Source organism: Salvia splendens, chromosome 3 (genome assembly GCF_004379255.2).
Source record: "Salvia splendens isolate huo1 chromosome 3, SspV2, whole genome shotgun sequence".
Lineage (NCBI taxonomy): Eukaryota > Viridiplantae > Streptophyta > Magnoliopsida > Lamiales > Lamiaceae > Salvia > Salvia splendens.
Window position 1 is genome coordinate 3,910,160 of NC_056034.1, and position 16,561 is coordinate 3,926,720.

A 16,561-nucleotide genomic window follows, 5' to 3' on the forward strand; every position below is an offset into this window, starting at 1 on the left:
CGTCGACCGCCTAGCGCTAGGCGATTTTTAATTCCGAAAAACCGCTCGGCGGTTTTCGGAAGCTGCAATGGTTCGCCTAGCGACCGCCTAGCGCCGGCGCTCGGCTAGGCGGTGCGCTAGGCGCCATTGTGGATAGCCTTATTGTCGCTGGAAGCGAATCTAGCTTTTCCCAATTTTCGTTTGCTAGAATAAAGAATTCGACATTTTTAGAACTTTTCCATATTCATACTTTGCTAATTATTAACCATTTAAATTACAATTTCCAATGATAGTTATGTCGATTCAGGAGAAAAGCTCACGCTTCCCAACAGCCCCAGTACTGAACTAAAAAAACTTAGCTATGCTTATTTGAAAGCACAAGAAAAAAACTCACGCCAAAATTGTGAAAATAATCGGTGCAAATACTCTGGAATCAAGGTATGTTTTCTCTTTGGCGATCGTTCATCGACTTGAAGTGTTTTCGATGTTGTTGTTGTATATTTCAGCTAGAAAATTATCCAAGTATTTGTGTAGGAATGTGCGTTTACGCAATGAAATGCATGCTTCTGTTGCACGAGGATGATGAAACTGTGATTTTTTTGTGTGGTTGTGGGAAATGGGAATTGCTCGGGCGTTTTGATTTTGGTATACTTTCACTAGTGGTTTGTGCGATTTGCTGTGACTTTGTTTGAAATACTATAACTTTTGTGATGGACTTTTACCATTCCATATTTATTATATTGAGGACAAAAAACTGGGGTCTGATATATGATTTGTTCATCTGATTCTCATACAGATGGATGGGTGGGATTTTATAAATGAAGTAGGACCTAGCGGCGTCAAGGATAAATTTTCTAACGGGTCGACACAAATGGAATTTGATGATGATGTAGACTTCAACTATTCTGATTCTGAAGATGAGGTGGATTGTGCCCTGCAAGAACTGGACAAAGGCTTCTTGAAAGGATTCTGTAAGAAGGCTTCAACGGCATTCTTCGAGAAATATGGTTTAATAAGCCACCAGATCAATTCTTACAATGACTTTGTTAAGCATGGGATCCAACAAGTCTTTGAATCCATTGGGGAGATTAGGATTGAACCTGGATATGATCCTACAAAAAGAGGGGATGGTGAGTGGAGACGTGCAACTCTTAGGTTTGGAAAAGTCACACTTGATCGCCCAACATTCTGGACCGGTGAAAAGTTTTCTTCAGTTGATGGTGCTAAAGAGTTTTTGGAGCTTTTGCCCAGGCATGCACATCTTCAAAATATGACCTATTCATCCAGGATTAAAGTTGAGACTTATCTTCAGGTAATAGGTGGTTTCTTTCTTCTTCATTGTAGTATATTCCTCTGTGGTTGTGTAGATCAGTTGCAGTGTGTTTTATTTTCTAGTTTTCCGAGTTAAGCAACCGATTCTCCACTTAATGTGGTTAGTACTCGATTTTATAATAGTTAAGGGTTCATAAATGTTATAGCTTTTTTATGGGTGTTAGGGAAATCCACTTGCATATTGGACAAACTCGTTGTGATATACTAGTAAGCAGTTGATTTGCCGTGCAATTAGATTCTTGGTTTCATTCTCATACACTCAAGTGTTTTGATGCTCCAATTCCAAACAACTAGTTGCTTTACTTTACCAATGGAACAGTGTAGACTAGGATCTCAGCTAAATCTAGCTTTTCCACTTGGAGGAGCAACACAAACTCATGCTAATTTGTAGATGTCCAGAAGTATTCGCAAACCTTTCAGTTTATTTCCATTTGGAGGAGCAACAAAATGAAGGTGGCGTTCTAACACCATCTTTATTTTGTTTCTCTTATGTTCTTTCAGATATCAATCTGTTTTGATAATCTCAATATTTCAGGTGTACACAGAAAGCCCCTCGAGAAGTGACAAATTCAAAACTGGTGTAGATATAGTTGTTGAGAAGACAATACTGAGTGAGACTCAAACTGATGTTAACTTTGGGAGGCTCCCTGTCATGGTGAAATCGGACTTGTGCTGGATGAGTTCACCTGAACCTGATGGTAAAGAAAAAAGAGATTGTGAATTTGATCAAGGGGGTTATTTTGTTATCAAGGGTGCTGAGAAGGTAAGACTTATTAGGTGTCACTGTTTCATTAATTATTAGTTGGGAAATGTGATAATGAGTAGAAAGTACTGAAATCTGATTTTTTGTATTGCTAAACCTTATTATTTCTGTCTCGTATTCCAACTGATAGATAACTTCAGTAACACTTGGAAATTCCATTATAGTCACTAAATATGCCATGACTTGGTTGATCTTAGTAGCCTACGTTGTTGGCATAATCTGTTACTGTTGATATTTTGCTACTCTACTTTATTATTACAAAACCCTTTGACATTAAGTTGTACAAAGGTCTTTCTGTTTTCTGTTAGCTTAAAGTTATTGATATAGTCTTCAACTATTGTCGTAGACATTCATTGCTCAGGAGCAAATATGCCTTAAGAGGCTGTGGGTGGCTAAGGATCCTACATGGACAGTTGCATATCGTCCAGTGGCAAAAAGGAATCGAGTGTATATAAAGTTGGTTCCAAAAGTGGAGCATTTGACTGCTGGAGACAAGATCCTCACTGCCTACTTTTATGTCACGGAGATTCCTATTTGGCTTTTGTTCTTTGCTCTGGGTGTTCCAAATGATAGAGAGGTGGTTAAGCTGATTGGTCTGGACACTGATGAAGACTCTACAATTTCAAATATACTCGTGCCATCGATATATGATGCTGATAAGAAATTTGATGGTTTCCGTAAGGCAGGCAATGCTATTGAGCACATCAAGAAACTGATGCAGGGCTGCAATTTTCCACCTACAGAAACAGTGGATGATTTGATTGATACCTACCTCTTTCCCAATCTGAGGAGCCGGATGCAGAAGGCTTCTTTTCTTGCCTATATGGTGAAGTGCCTGCTGGAGGCATACAGAGGGCTCCGCAAAGTTGACAATAGAGACGACTTTAGGAACAAGAGGGTGGAGTTGGCAGGTGAACTCCTTGAAAGAGAACTGAGGGTCCACATTAAACATGCGGAGAGGCGAATGGTGAAAGCCATACAGAGAGACCTGTACAAAGATAGGGAGGTGCAGACCATTGATCACTACTTGGATGCCTCAATAATCACCAATGGTCTTTCCAGAGCCTTCTCAACCGGAGCTTGGGTGCACCCTTACAAGAGGATGGAAAGAATGTCTGGTGTAGTTGCTAATCTGAGGCGAACAAATCCCTTGCAGGCAGTCTGTGATATGCGAAGAACTCGACAGCAGGTCTCATACACAGGCAGAGTCGGTGATGCTAGATACCCGTACGTTTTCATTATCACCTGGAAGCTAATGATGAATAGAAATTTCTTGCCCTATGTTCAGTAACAAAAGTAAATTTTATATTCTCTTTAAGGCTGAACCTTATTAACTCTAATATGCTAACTGGACCTGTTCTGAGCCATATCCTGAAGTTATAGGTGATTTATCATTTATTTAATTATGTCGCAAGGGGTGATATTCTTCTTTATTTCATTATAAGGAGCATGTATCAGCATTCTTATATTTGGTATGAAAATAAGTATCTTATGATTGTCGAAATGGTTATTGCAGGCACCCATCTCATTGGGGTAAGGTCTGCTTTCTCTCTACACCAGATGGAGAAAATTGTGGTCTGGTTAAGAATCTGGCCAGCCTGGGTCTTGTCAGTACTAAAATCCTGGAACTAGAAAGCATTCTAAAGAGGTTTCATGAGTGTGGAATGGAAAATTTGGTTGATGATGGTTCTTGTTTGCTTGATGGAAAGCACAAAGTTTTTCTGGATGGAGATTGGGTTGGAGTATGCAAAGATTCTTCATCATTTGTTGCTAAGCTGAGACGCAAGAGACGCAAAATGGAAATACCTGATCAGGTGATCCTTAACTCGTATAATCTTCTCTTCTATCATTTATGTGGCAGATGATATGTGTTGAATTATATCATGTCCCAAAGTTGTAGAAGGTTTAATCACTCCGGAAGCCCAGAATAAGTTAGACTTGCTGACTTTGGCTTTACAAATATGTTATCATTTTTATTTTTCCATGTTAATCACTCAATTGCCCATACAAGTTGCAAATTCCTTAAGTTTATCATCTGTGCTATTGGATCCGTAGTGCTGTCTTGTCTTCATTCTGTCTCTTATGATACACTTTCATCAACTCTAGATATGCTTGATATTATTATGGTTCTATCTTGAGATGGTTCTCTCTCTCTTTTAATTTGAAGCATCCTGAATCCAGTAATAATTAAAAGCAAAAAACATAAAAATAATGCATGTTTTCTTTATGGCTTCCAAGTGTGGTGTAAGTCTATAGGTTTCAACATGGCACATATTTTTGTACTATTATTAGCTTGAGCTTTCCAGCAGTTTCCTTCTAAGCAGGGACATGTATCTGTATTAGTATGTTATTTCTTGGATACTAATTCATGTTGTCTGTTGCAGATTGAGATCAAAAGAGACAAGCATCAGGGTGAAGTGCGTATATTTGCTGATGCTGGAAGGATACTGCGACCTCTCTTTGTTGTCCAGAACTTGAAAAAAATCAAAGATTTGAAAGGAGAGTTTTTGTTTCAATCTCTTCTTAATAATGGCATAGTTGAGTTGATTGGACCGGAAGAGGAAGAAGACTGTCAAACTGCATGGGGAATTGACTATCTATTCACTGCCGAACTAGATAACCCACCTGTGAAATATACCCACTGTGAGTTTGATAGTTCTTTCCTTCTAGGTTTAAGCTGTGGCATAATTCCGTTTGCCAACCATGATCATGCTAGGAGAGTTCTTTACCAATCTGCTAAGCACTCTCAGCAAGCCATTGGGTACTCGACCACAAATCCTAGCATTCGAGTTGATACAAACTCCCATCAGCTGTACTATCCCCAGAGGTCTCTTTTCAGAACCATGCTTTCAGATTGCCTTGGGAAGTCTAGGTATGCTGAGCATCACAAAGGGATGATGCCACGACCTGACTTCTTCAACGGCCAGTGTGCTATTGTGGCTGTTAATGTTCATCTTGGGTATAATCAAGAAGACTCACTTGTGATGAACCGTGCTTCTTTAGAGCGTGGCATGTTCAGAACTGAACATGTTAGGAGTTACAAGGCTGAGGTTGAAAATTCACAAGCTGTGGGGAAAAGACCCAAGACTGATGAGTTTGTTAGTTTTGGGAAGATGCAAAGCAAGATTGGGCGTGTTGACAGCCTTGATGATGATGGCTTTCCCTTTATTGGTGCAAATCTCCAAACTGGTGACATAGTCATTGGAAAGCATGCTGCTTCAGGGGTTGATCATAGTATCAAGCTCAAGCATACTGAAAGGGGCATGGTTCAAAAGGTTGTGCTGTCAGCCAATGATGAGGGAAAGAACTTTGCAGTTGTGTCTTTGAGACAGGTAAATTTTTATTTCAGAACTTTAACCCCACATTCTCTCTCTAAAGAAGGTAGCAGGTGACAAAAACAAAAGGGCATTTAGAAATGTTGATCTGTTATGAGGAATGTAATTGCCTTCCATATACTTGCCTAAGGCATAAAAACCTTTTGCTTCTGTGCATACAATTTCTGCTTGTTCACACTATTTGACTTGAAATATACTCCTTGTAATTGTGTTTTCTCCTAGTGTCAGTTGATGGTATTTCCCTTTACTTTATTATTGCTCTCTGGATACTCTCTTCATTTATCTGTTTCTTTTGCTGATTCTCTGGCGTCACACTATGGAGTATGTATTTGTACAGATATTGTAGTATTTCTACCTAAAACATTGCCTTTTACAATTTCTATTATGGGATCACCAAGTGAATTGCTCTTTGAGATTTGTATTCTATGACCCTGTTTGCCTTTTAGGAGCAGGCTCTTTTTGTGAACATAATATAGAAATCTTGGCCTTAGTAACTACATGAAATTAGATGCTAAATAGTAAGATACACTTTTCCAGCTCAGTAAGTACTAATTACATTGTGTCTTCCTATTTCACACTTCGTTAAACACTCTTTTCCTTAACAATGCATTCAAAGTATGCTCAGACACATGCACTGTTTTAAGGGACTACTACTGCTATTTATGTATATGTTGGATATAGAATGCATTTCTGTGGTCGAGCGTACTGACCCAATCCCTTATACACTTTGTGTTAAGTTTCTTAACTTTCCCATGTCTTGTTGCTGGGTACACTTGGGGCTCTGCCCAGGTTCGTGCTCCATGCTTGGGGGACAAATTTTCGAGCATGCACGGGCAGAAAGGTGTTCTGGGGTTTCTGGAGTCTCAGGAGAACTTTCCTTTTACCATAAAAGGAATAGTTCCAGATATTGTGATAAACCCACATGCGTTTCCTTCTCGACAAACACCCGGACAGCTTCTGGAAGCTGCCCTTGGCAAAGGGATTGCACTTGGAGGTGGACTGAAATACGCAACCCCATTTTCCACTCCTTCGGTTGAAGATATAACCACCCAACTTCACAGGTATTTATCTTTGATGGTGGAGTTTTATATTATTTGACTTTGATTCTTTGCTTCAGTGTTAGAAATAGAAGTGGAGTACTATTGGGCTTGGAAAACCTTTAAATGTTGTCCTAAGTACCGCCTTATTTATATATATAATTCTATCTGACTCCCAATTTTTGCATTTCATTGTTGGCTGTTGAATACATCATGTAAGGGCCAAAAAAGTTATGCTTATTAGTTAGGACTGTTGTTCAAAAAGTTGGTTATATATTGATCCATTATAAGTAGTCAGATTTCTAAATTAGTGCTAGTTTGAAGATCTACTTCCCATAATCAAACAACCTGAGAAAAAGGTTTCTAACTTTCTATATAGAATTGTCTTTCCCTTGATATCTATATTTTCCAACTTAAACGACTATGACATCTTGTCAGGCTCGGATATTCCAGATGGGGAGGGGAAAGAGTATATGATGGGCGTACAGGTGAAAAGGTTGAATCTCTCATCTTTATGGGGCCAACATTCTACCAGCGTCTTACTCATATGGCTGAGGACAAGGTGAAGTTCAGAAATACAGGGCCGGTTCACCCTCTTACTCGTCAGCCCGTTGCTGACAGGAAACGCTTTGGTGGAATCAAATTTGGTGAGATGGAACGAGACTGCCTTATAGCCCATGGTGCAGCAGCCAACCTGCATGAGCGTCTATTCACCCTCAGTGATTCATCACAGATGCACATATGCAGGAAGTGCAAGAACATGGCTGGTGTGATCCAGCGATCAGTGTTTGGTGGTCAGAAGGTTCGTGGCCCATACTGTCGATTCTGCGAGTCTGTGGAAGATGTGGTGAGGGTGAATGTGCCTTATGGGGCTAAATTGCTTTGCCAAGAACTCTTCAGCATGGGGATTTCACTCAAGTTTGAGACTGAGTTATACTGATTTTCTATGTAAATCTCTTCAGACAACTATGCTTTTAGTTCTTCGCTTATGTATGTAGATGAAGATGTATGTAAGAAATTTCTAACTTGTATGCAACTTTTCTTAGCTAATGGCTGCTGTGAAAAACTGTGTTTTGTTGCCAAAGAAATTCCCCTTTTCCTAGCAGAAATTTCTGAATATCATATCATATCATCTCCAATAACATCATACTATATTGATTTATGGACACTTGAAAATTGATGTGTAACCTTGAACTGGGTTTGGATTTTAGACATAATATCGGATGCAAATTATACTATTTCATGGCGTTAGAGTACATCCTAACAATATGTTTGAAATAGAAGGTGATTGAAGGTTAATTGGATTTCAATATTGTGATTTTATGGAGTGCTTGTATCATGGGATTACCAATACACATTCACTGATTCGCACATTACATATATAAGATTGTGTATCAGGGGATTACCAATTACAATTCACGCATAACATATACATACATAGGATTGTGATTACCAATACACATTGACTACACATTACATATGCATACATATTACACAAAGTAAGCAAAAAATGATTAAGCATGCACACCGGAGATTGATTATAAAAATTTATTTGCATATTCCCATTTCCTCTTTCAATCCAACAACAATTCATTGTAAGAGAAACAATAAATAACAACAGACTCCATGGGGAATTCTTCATCATCAATCACAGAGGGATCCATCCATGATTTCGTCGTCAAGGTTCGTTATCTCTCATATATCTGTTCGAAGTTAGAACACAAGATCAATATTTGATTGAAGCATATGGCTACCTTGCATTGGATTGAGATAATTTCTTCTTCTAGTACATAGACTAATTCATGTGCTAAATCAATTATAATCAATAAACACCAATCTTGATTTTTGTACACTTTCTAAGAGATGAAGCCGAATTTTCTTCTATATTTCTTTCCAACATTATCTACTCGTATGCATACATGTGTTTTTTGACAAGTAAAATTTTGTGTTATTTCGTATATGTGGAGCAAACAGGACACTAAAGATCAAGACGTCAGCCTCGATATATATAAGGGGAAAGTGTTGCTTATTGTCAATGTCGCCTCCCAATGGTCTTCTCTCTCTTTTATTCTTTGTGTGCGTGAGGTGTGGTATTTCCTTGAGACTCTGATCTTTATTGGATGAAACAGTAGGTGCACAAACTCGAATTACACCGAGTTAGCTGAGCTTTACACTCAATTCAAGGATAAAGGTATGTTGTTTTATGCATTAGTATAACCTCTCATGATCTGAATTCTTTCTGTTGCTGTTAATGTTGTTTATGTTCATTTTGATTCAGAAAAGGTTTTATTTTTTTGGAGTGTATATTAGGTTTGGAGATATTGGCATTTCCATGCGAACAGTTCTCGAAGAAGGAACCGGGATCAAGCCAAGACGCAGAGCAATTTGCATGCACAAGATTCAACGCCGAGTTTCCCATGTTTCAATACAGTGAGGAAATTGGAAGCATTGCTATATACTTCACAAGGTTGTGTTGTACTTATTTTGCATATTGACAGTATCATTGCCTCATAATTAAAGGTGAAAGTGAATGGAGCAAATGCAGCACCAGTTTACAAGTTCCTGAAATCAAATAAAAAAGGGCATTTTGGGGGTAGCATCAAATGGAATTTCACCAAGTTTCTTGTTGACAGAGATGGACATGTCATCAATCGTTATGGAACAACGACCTCCCCAGTGGCTATCGCGGTCTCTCTCTCTCTCTCACACACACCTCTTTCCCTTATTGATACTGCCAAATTCTGTATTGCATTGCAGGACGACATAAAAAAGGCTCTGGGAGACGAAACTTGAAAGGATTTATGTACAGTCCTGACCGTAGCCACAAATATCGTTGAAGCATGGCGTCAACGGGGAAGCATTTAGGTGCAAGATGTAAAACCTTGAGGGACTGGAACTCTACCATTTTGCCTTTCTTGATATTTCTACTTGAGATAATATTGGCCTTGGCAGCATGTTGCAACTTTGTAATTTGTTTTTCTGATTAATTCTGAAGCCGATAAATGAATCCAGAAACCTTGATCAATCGCTTCAGAATGCCTGATTATTAACTAGGCTGATAAAAGTCAAATAATTTTCTAATCACGAGGCTTATTTCAAAGCCAAATAACTTATCACACTAAGAAGGTTTCTTATCCCCTAATCTCAGGGTTTCTAGCACCACAGTATAGAAACTGAAAAGCATTAAGTTTGAAAACGAACACCTGGAAATTTTCGCTTTATTATATTACATATGAACAAAATGTAGAGGCACAATCACCTAATTTACCGGCGTTTAAGGTTCCACATAATCTTAATAGCTAATAAACAAAACCAAGCAGACGCAGAAGTATCAGAAGTGGAAGATATACACGGATTGCAAACTCAAGCAAGCAACATTTCCCACTCGTCGTCTGAAAGTGCCTTGTCATCATTCCCAGCAGCTTCATCTTGAGATGAGCTTTCAGTCGAACAAGAAACGGTACCTTTCTTGTCTCGAGTGTCCAGTGAATCAGTTCCTTCGTCAGGAAGTAAGTCCACCTGCTCCCGAATCAAGCTTTTTGAAGACGAAGCAGATGAAGCTAAGATGCAACTGGTCTGGCTGGATGAGAGTGACTTGCTAAATGGAATATCCTCATCGAAAGTCTCCTTCAGCATCCTCACATCCTGACATATAACAGATATTTCTCCCCTGGACAAAAAGGAAAGAGGGTCGTCAGCTTGGGAATTGTTATGTGCTACGGACATCCAAAAGAAATCGAGCAACTTCACTAGCAAAAGATTCTGAAACTATTACCACCAACATTGATACCCACCAAAGTATCAAAAAAGTCACATCAACAAAACAAACACCCACCCACTCCAACTTCAACAATGATAACCACCTTTTTTGGGCTCACACAAAATTAATACTATTCCTCTTCAAAGTAAGATTTCGATGAGCAAAAAAATATTCAATAATACCCCTATGGAATATACAGCAGCAGGATAACATTTACAGAGAAAAAATAAGGGTGGTCAGCAACTTGGCAGATAACGGAAGGAAGATTTGTTAAGAACATGTGAACTTACTGCAACGTATCTACTGCACGGCCACGGTCCACAAGAAATTCGCGCAACTGCAACATATTATAAAAACAAGATAAATTAAAAATAAAGTTCAAGAAACAATGGAGTTGTTGGTATGAGGGAATGAAACTTCATACAATGGTAAAAAAGCATTTTAGCATTATGTCCAAATTAATTTACATTTGAATAAAATAAATAACACTACTTTAAGAAAGATAAAGGAGTATATAAATGACAGTGAGATGTTTTTCCTGATTTTGTTTTAGAAAATTAATTTTTTTCCTATGAATGCCATTGTAAAAAAATTAAATCAGATCTCTACAAAATTAATTGTGGTTTCACTTTCTCATTTGGTCAACTTTTTATATATCAAATGCATAATTATTTTTAATGTTATATACACCACTTACGACAGCTACACCATAACCTAAGCATAATTGCAAATAAGTGCACAACATTTTTGAAAATTCAGGATTGTGTCCCAAAAATTTTCTGGCACCCAAGTGATAATGTGGCACACTGGAGCTACAGGTGGCCTTTCTTACGTCCTCAATTGCTGCAATCATCGTAAGCCCAATTTGAACATCTCCAGAACATTCTATGTGGGTTATCGAGCGCAAACACACATCATATTATTGTGGAAACGTAAGAAATGTCACATGTGAATTTCAGCATGTCACATCATCCAGGTGCTGGATTATTTTTGTTGGGACACAAACTTGAATTTTTTAAAAATTGAGTGCTTTTTTCAATTGTACTTACGTTGGGACACATATGCTGTTGGCAACAAAAGATGAGACAAAGTGATATTTTCCCTAAATTATTTAAACTAGTTGTCAAACTATGTTTCGAAATATGAGGGAATAATATTACTCCGTATATAGCATTATTTATGTAAAAATATCATAACCATTAGTCAGTGGTGGAGCCACATGGGAACAAGGGGGTACCACTGTACCCCCAAATATTTCGTTCTTAATGTATTATTGAAGTAACATTTCACAAAAGCTCTTGTGGTCGGGTGGTTTAGAGTTTGGTAATCCTACAAGTTGGACAGTGTGACCCCTCCTTATTAATATATTTTACTTCTAAATGCTGTGTTTGTCCTTTTACTATTAGACATATCAGGGAGTTCAATTATTTTAATTTATTTTGTCTCAATGATCTTATTTAATATTACTTATATCTCTATATAGTTTTTTAATGTATTTTACTTTAATTTGATTTATATTCTTAATGTGCTATAAAAATTGAAAATTCAATCAGCCTAGAATATTTATAAATAATTTATTGCAGTTTATTTTTATCTTGTGTAGTTTTTTTATTGCATTTTTACTATAATCTGAAATATAGTAAAATTTGAAAAGTCAGTTAGTCTATTTTATTTTTCAAAGATTATGAATGTATTGCATTTTTTAAAAAAAAAATTTTTCAATTATATTCTTAATAGTAGTTCTGTCAGTTTGAGTTTCTTTCAAAGATTAGATATATATTTATTTTTTATTTCAGTTGTATTTTTAGTGTATAGGTATGAATTTCAAAGTTCAAAATCAAATAATTTGCTATTTTTCTTATTTTGTTTTGTGTTTTTTTTTACAAATACAAACTTGTTTAGTTTAGTTATACTACTATTTTTTATATTATTTCTAATATGGAGTAATATAATTATTTGTAGTATACTCCGTACCCCCATATTAAAAGTTCCGGATCTGCCACTGCCATTAGTCATTTTGACTCGATGAGAATGGTGATTCAACAGGAAAATGTACTTACCAGTTTCATCCAATCAATAGGATTGGGAGCAAACATACCAATCACCATTTAAGTACAACAATATGAGACAAGTCACTTTACCTTGGAGTTATCTTCTGCTTGTTGGTTTAGGATCTTTGACTCTTGCAACACTTTCTCCATTATCAATTCCTGCTCAGTAAGGGCTTTCATTGCAGCATTTTCCTTTTCTGTTTTTTCTAGCTCAGCAGATTTTATTACATTCTGAGCTTCAGTTAATCGCACCTCCAAGGTTTGTTGCATCTGCAGCAGAAAATATAAATAACTGTGACAAATTGACAATGATCAACCATTGAGGAACTTATATGATTCTCTTCACCTTGTTAGCTAGCACCAGATATAAGCTAATAGTATCCATGTAAAAAAAAAAATATGGTGTACGGTATAGGATTATATCTGGAGTAATTTATTATGTAAAGCCTAAGATACATTGATATAGCTAAAACGGAACCAATGTTAGGCAGATGTTGAGATACATATCCGAACATATAGATTTAATAAATTGGCTGACGTCATAGTATAATTCATAAGATCCTCATAAGAGCACTAAACAAGCGAGCAGTAAGCAAAATAATTCTCACACAGTCACCAATCCCTCCAATAAGCTATGACTGCTGCATTATTCTTTTCATCGCCAAAAAAAAAGGATCGACTTTTGACATGGAATTAGGAAGGTTTCATACCCATATTATAGAGGAGATTGGTACCTCTTCAAAAATGAGTTGAAGCATTACACAACTCAAGTTTTGTTGGTCGTAATATTTTAAAATAACTAGCACTTTCAGATAAACCTGAGGTAAGTACAAGACAACACCCAGGAAAAACCTCGAGAACTTCATGAAGCCACACAACTTTATGTTAAATTCAAAAGAGGTAAAGAAGAAGCTTTAACTTGAAATAATCCAAATTAGTAACAAATGAGAAAATATTACATAGTGCAAACGCTTCAAGATGAATGAGCCTACAATGTTACACAAGAAATACTCAAGTAAGGTCACCCGAGAAACAGATAGAAGTCGTCATTACACTTCTTCCACATCTCCCTATTTTTGTTAGTTTGCAAAACAAATATTACTAAGGAAGGTACCAAGTAACTTGAAAATGTCAAAAGAAGCATGTAGACTTACTACCACAGTACTATACGCAATAAATGTAAGAAGCATTAGCACTGAAAATGAAAGTGAAGCTAAAAAGCACCGCATTAAGAACAGCAAGATATTTGTCTCTTTCAACTGACAACGAGAGTGCACGAGACTGAAGCTCTCTCAACTCAGTTGCTAGGATGGCCTTCTCACCATATACTTCCCCAGCCTGCTGGAAGAGGAAATATATTTAGCCAAAAACATTCATTTACTTATTTGGACAGTTCAAAGTGCTTTAAATACTTGTAAACTATATAGGTATGGTCAGTAATAGCAATACAACCATGGAATTTGTTTCCTCTGCTAGTTTCACCATGTGTTTAAGCTCTTCAGACTTGACCAGTATATCTGTTCCACCCATAGCAGCTTCTTCTCTGGCTTGTTCTGCAGCTTTCTCTTTAAGCTCCACTTCCCTCATTAAACTTATTGCAGAGTCCATTGCTGAGAACAACATTTTCTGCAAAATGTATCAGGCATCTGATCAATTTTATGAAAAGTGTGGATAATTTGATTATTGGTAAATCAAAACATCAGAGATTAAAATAATAACACTTGGAAGCTTGAAATACATGTCTAATGTAAAATGAATATAAGGGCATAAAGATACAACAATGTAGAGTAAATCGGTCAAAAAAAGGAAAGATAGTCATTTCAAACATTAGATTTTTATCTAGATTCAAATAAAAAGAAAGAAATTGATTCTATCATACCTTATTATTTCTTGCATCAGCTATAATATTCGCAAGAGCATCAATCATATGGATTTTGCTAGATTGAGACATGGAGCCACTTAAGGTAGACTCATCATCAGAGTCAATGATGTTGCTACCAGCTTCCATCTTGGGAGCACTGTTACAAGGCAAACTTACATCTAATTCCCCTGAATCATTTACAGACTTTTCACGGAGTGCTAATAACGGAAAATTGTTTTCTGGAAGGCTTGCTGTTAGATCACGAACAATAAATGAAGCAGGTCCAACCACACAAGTCCTGTCATCTCCATAGGATTTCCCCTGTTCACATACGTCATTGGTAGCTGTATCAAACTCAGTCTCTAAGCACCTAGAGTCTGATCCTTCACTTAACATATTCAAATCTTGAATGCTTCCAGAATCTTTTCCTTGCAAGGTCCACATGGTATGACATGCATCATCAGATGCAAGTTGGATGCTGCTATTTGAAGCTGTCTTGTCAGTTTTGGGTTCTACTGACACTTCAATCTGAAGAGTATCTGCCCCATCCTTACTAGTCAAATGAGCAACTTCATCATGAGAGTAAATATCAGTCTTCAATTGCATGTTGTTATCATGTACACTTCCAGACAAATTCAAGTAAGCCATAACACCCTCTCGTTCATGATGTTCAACATTGGTATCGGATAAGGGTTCGGTATGGCCATCATTAACATCACTAAAAGACTTCTGATATCCAAAATTTGCAACATAACTGCTTTGGGCATCAGTTGATCCTGCTACAGCATTCACAGATGTGCAATCCGCAGTTTGGACAGTGGTAACAGCACCTGCAAGAGCAGTTGGGAATTGGGATCAAGAAACAGAACCACAGCAACAGGGCCTGCCCCAGATATGCAGTAATTCATCATCTGGAACTCAATAGGAAAGTAAGCGACCAAGAGACAGTTTGGGTATCTTAATCAGATAAAGTTTCCAGCTTGATACCTCCTGATGATTCTCCAACAGTAGTACTCCCAGTCGATGGGGTATGTGGTCTCGATCGTTCAGAGAAGAAAGGTATAATCTCCACAAGCACAGCTTCAACAGCTGCATCAGCATCCTTGCTATGCTCAATAGCAACAGCCCTAAGAGCCCGAGCATCTATCTGTTGCCGAAAAAATGACAGAGCCGCAAAAGTCACATTAATCTTTCTTAGGGAAAAAAACACAATATAACAACCAAATTTTCAGAATATAATTAAGAATCGCAACAGAATACGAGAATTTAAAAGTATCCTGTACCACCCGGAAACAACCATGACTGAAAAATAATAAAAATTGGGAACGCCAAAAGCACCTGTGGGAAAATTTCCTGTAATGACTTGTAAACTTTATTGAATCCCATCACCGAATTCTGAAAATCAGATCAGCAAATAACAAAAAACTTCAACCTACACGATCATACTGAGATATTCAAACTCAATCAGCTCACCAAGTCAGTACGGCATGCTGTTAAACCCAAATACAGGGAACGTTTAAATAACTTTCTAAACCTAACGCTCAATCACCTTTACATATAAAACGACAATTGAACCAAAATTTGAAAAAGTGAAAAAGTAATTCATGTAATCACAATAACAACAAAAAAAACTTGTCTTCTTCAGCCTCTGTGGAGTGTGAGTGAGAGAGAGAGAGAGAGCCATGATACGAAGACATCGGATTCGTAGTTTCTTTCCGTAATCAGCAGAAAAACTAAACTAAAGGCGGAAATGAATGCACAGAAACAGAAGCAAACAACGAGGGGAAATCAAATTGCAAACCGCTATAATTAAGAAAATAGAAGCTTAAATCTTACGAAATTGCGAACGAATTTCTTCGCCGGAGCAAAATGAGAACGATATCTCAATCTGATTTGCTCTAACGAAAGATGGAAAGTTGTACGTAGTGAGTAGTGACCTTTGAAAAGGGCTACGTCATTTATATCAATTCATTTAATGCTTTAGATGATTGTACATTTGAGATAAAGTGGTTAGTTTTGACTAGAAGGTACAACGTGTTGTAGCGGAAGACTATACCCAAGTCGGCATAAGGGAGAATACTATGGCGCTAAGAAATTGGGTATTTTGGTCATTTTGTATGAAAATACCTTGGGATGATGGTTGGAATTACATAAGATATGGAGTATGTCAATAGAACTAATGGGGGTTGGGTTCTTTGTTTAATCTTCAATTTCACAATTTTCTTTAATATTACTAATATAGTTCCTCATTTTTCCTTCTTAATATCAGCCATTAGATTAGAGAAATGGACGGTCAAAATCAACATTGGGTAATTAATCCCGTGTTGCATTATTTGTCCTATTTTGTGCATTATGAGGGTACAATAGTAATCTAATAATGGCTGGAAACCGCTACGAATAATGCACCACATGGTCACGAGTAATGCATATAATTGCCTATATA

At 37.2% G+C, this 16,561-nt stretch overlaps 3 protein-coding genes across 6 annotated transcripts; 2 read left to right on the forward strand and 1 right to left on the reverse strand.

Annotated features, from left to right (window-relative positions):
- Positions 1–237: 237 nt before the first annotated feature.
- Positions 238–7,496, forward strand: LOC121794438 (DNA-directed RNA polymerases IV and V subunit 2-like). 2 transcript variants are annotated; one of them, XM_042192597.1, is made up of 8 exons: positions 238–417; positions 776–1,291; positions 1,847–2,074; positions 2,421–3,301; positions 3,591–3,888; positions 4,459–5,406; positions 6,199–6,470; positions 6,885–7,496. In XM_042192597.1, the coding sequence occupies exons 2-8, from the start codon at positions 776–778 to the stop codon at positions 7,384–7,386; spliced, it is 3,645 nt and encodes a 1,214-aa protein (XP_042048531.1). In that variant the 5' UTR covers positions 238–417; the 3' UTR covers positions 7,387–7,496. The 2 variants fall into 2 exon arrangements, with proteins under 2 accessions (XP_042048531.1, XP_042048532.1); XM_042192598.1 differs by lacking the exons at positions 238–417; positions 776–1,291 and adding an exon at positions 1,384–1,764.
- Positions 7,497–8,072: 576 nt separating this feature from the next.
- LOC121794441 (probable phospholipid hydroperoxide glutathione peroxidase) lies at positions 8,073–9,248 on the forward strand. The gene is made up of 5 exons (XM_042192602.1): positions 8,073–8,129; positions 8,421–8,497; positions 8,576–8,637; positions 8,757–8,871; positions 8,963–9,248. Exons 1-5 carry the CDS (start codon positions 8,073–8,075, stop codon positions 9,237–9,239), a joined length of 588 nt encoding a protein of 195 aa, XP_042048536.1. The 3' UTR covers positions 9,240–9,248.
- Positions 9,249–9,634: 386 nt separating this feature from the next.
- On the reverse strand, positions 9,635–16,103 carry LOC121794439. 3 transcript variants are annotated; one of them, XM_042192601.1, is made up of 9 exons: positions 15,955–16,103; positions 15,457–15,513; positions 15,106–15,265; positions 14,137–14,948; positions 13,710–13,883; positions 13,482–13,595; positions 12,348–12,527; positions 10,497–10,543; positions 9,635–10,116 (listed from the first exon to the last, which is right to left on the reverse strand). In XM_042192601.1, the coding sequence occupies exons 2-9, from the start codon at positions 15,502–15,504 to the stop codon at positions 9,810–9,812; spliced, it is 1,842 nt and encodes a 613-aa protein (XP_042048535.1). In that variant the 5' UTR covers positions 15,505–15,513; positions 15,955–16,103; the 3' UTR covers positions 9,635–9,809. The 3 variants fall into 3 exon arrangements, with proteins under 3 accessions (XP_042048535.1, XP_042048533.1, XP_042048534.1); XM_042192599.1 differs by having other exon boundaries at positions 13,482–13,598; XM_042192600.1 differs by lacking the exon at positions 15,955–16,103 and having other exon boundaries at positions 13,482–13,598; positions 15,457–15,936.
- Between the last annotated feature and the right edge of the window lie 458 nt (positions 16,104–16,561).

Bases quoted from the DNA above. Each gene is read 5' to 3' on its own strand.
- LOC121794438 (XM_042192597.1), top strand. From the start codon at position 776: ATGGATGGGTGGGATTTTATAAATGAAGTAGGACCTAGCGGCGTCAAG. The intron at 3,889-4,458 runs GTGATCCTTAAC...TGTCTGTTGCAG, and splicing joins AAATGGAAATACCTGATCAG to ATTGAGATCAAAAGAGACAA. The intron at 6,471-6,884 runs GTATTTATCTTT...ACATCTTGTCAG, and splicing joins ATAACCACCCAACTTCACAG to GCTCGGATATTCCAGATGGG.
- LOC121794441 (XM_042192602.1), top strand. From the start codon at position 8,073: ATGGGGAATTCTTCATCATCAATCACAGAGGGATCCATCCATGATTTC. The intron at 8,130-8,420 runs GTTCGTTATCTC...TGGAGCAAACAG, and splicing joins TCCATGATTTCGTCGTCAAG to GACACTAAAGATCAAGACGT. The intron at 8,498-8,575 runs GTCTTCTCTCTC...TGGATGAAACAG, and splicing joins GTCAATGTCGCCTCCCAATG to TAGGTGCACAAACTCGAATT.
- LOC121794439 (XM_042192599.1), bottom strand. From the start codon at position 15,504: ATGGGATTCAATAAAGTTTACAAGTCATTACAGGAAATTTTCCCACAG. The intron at 13,884-14,136 runs GTATGATAGAAT...TACATTTTGCAG, and splicing joins CTGATGCAAGAAATAATAAG to AAAATGTTGTTCTCAGCAAT. The intron at 10,544-12,347 runs GTAAAGTGACTT...AATATGTTGCAG, and splicing joins AAGCAGAAGATAACTCCAAG to TTGCGCGAATTTCTTGTGGA.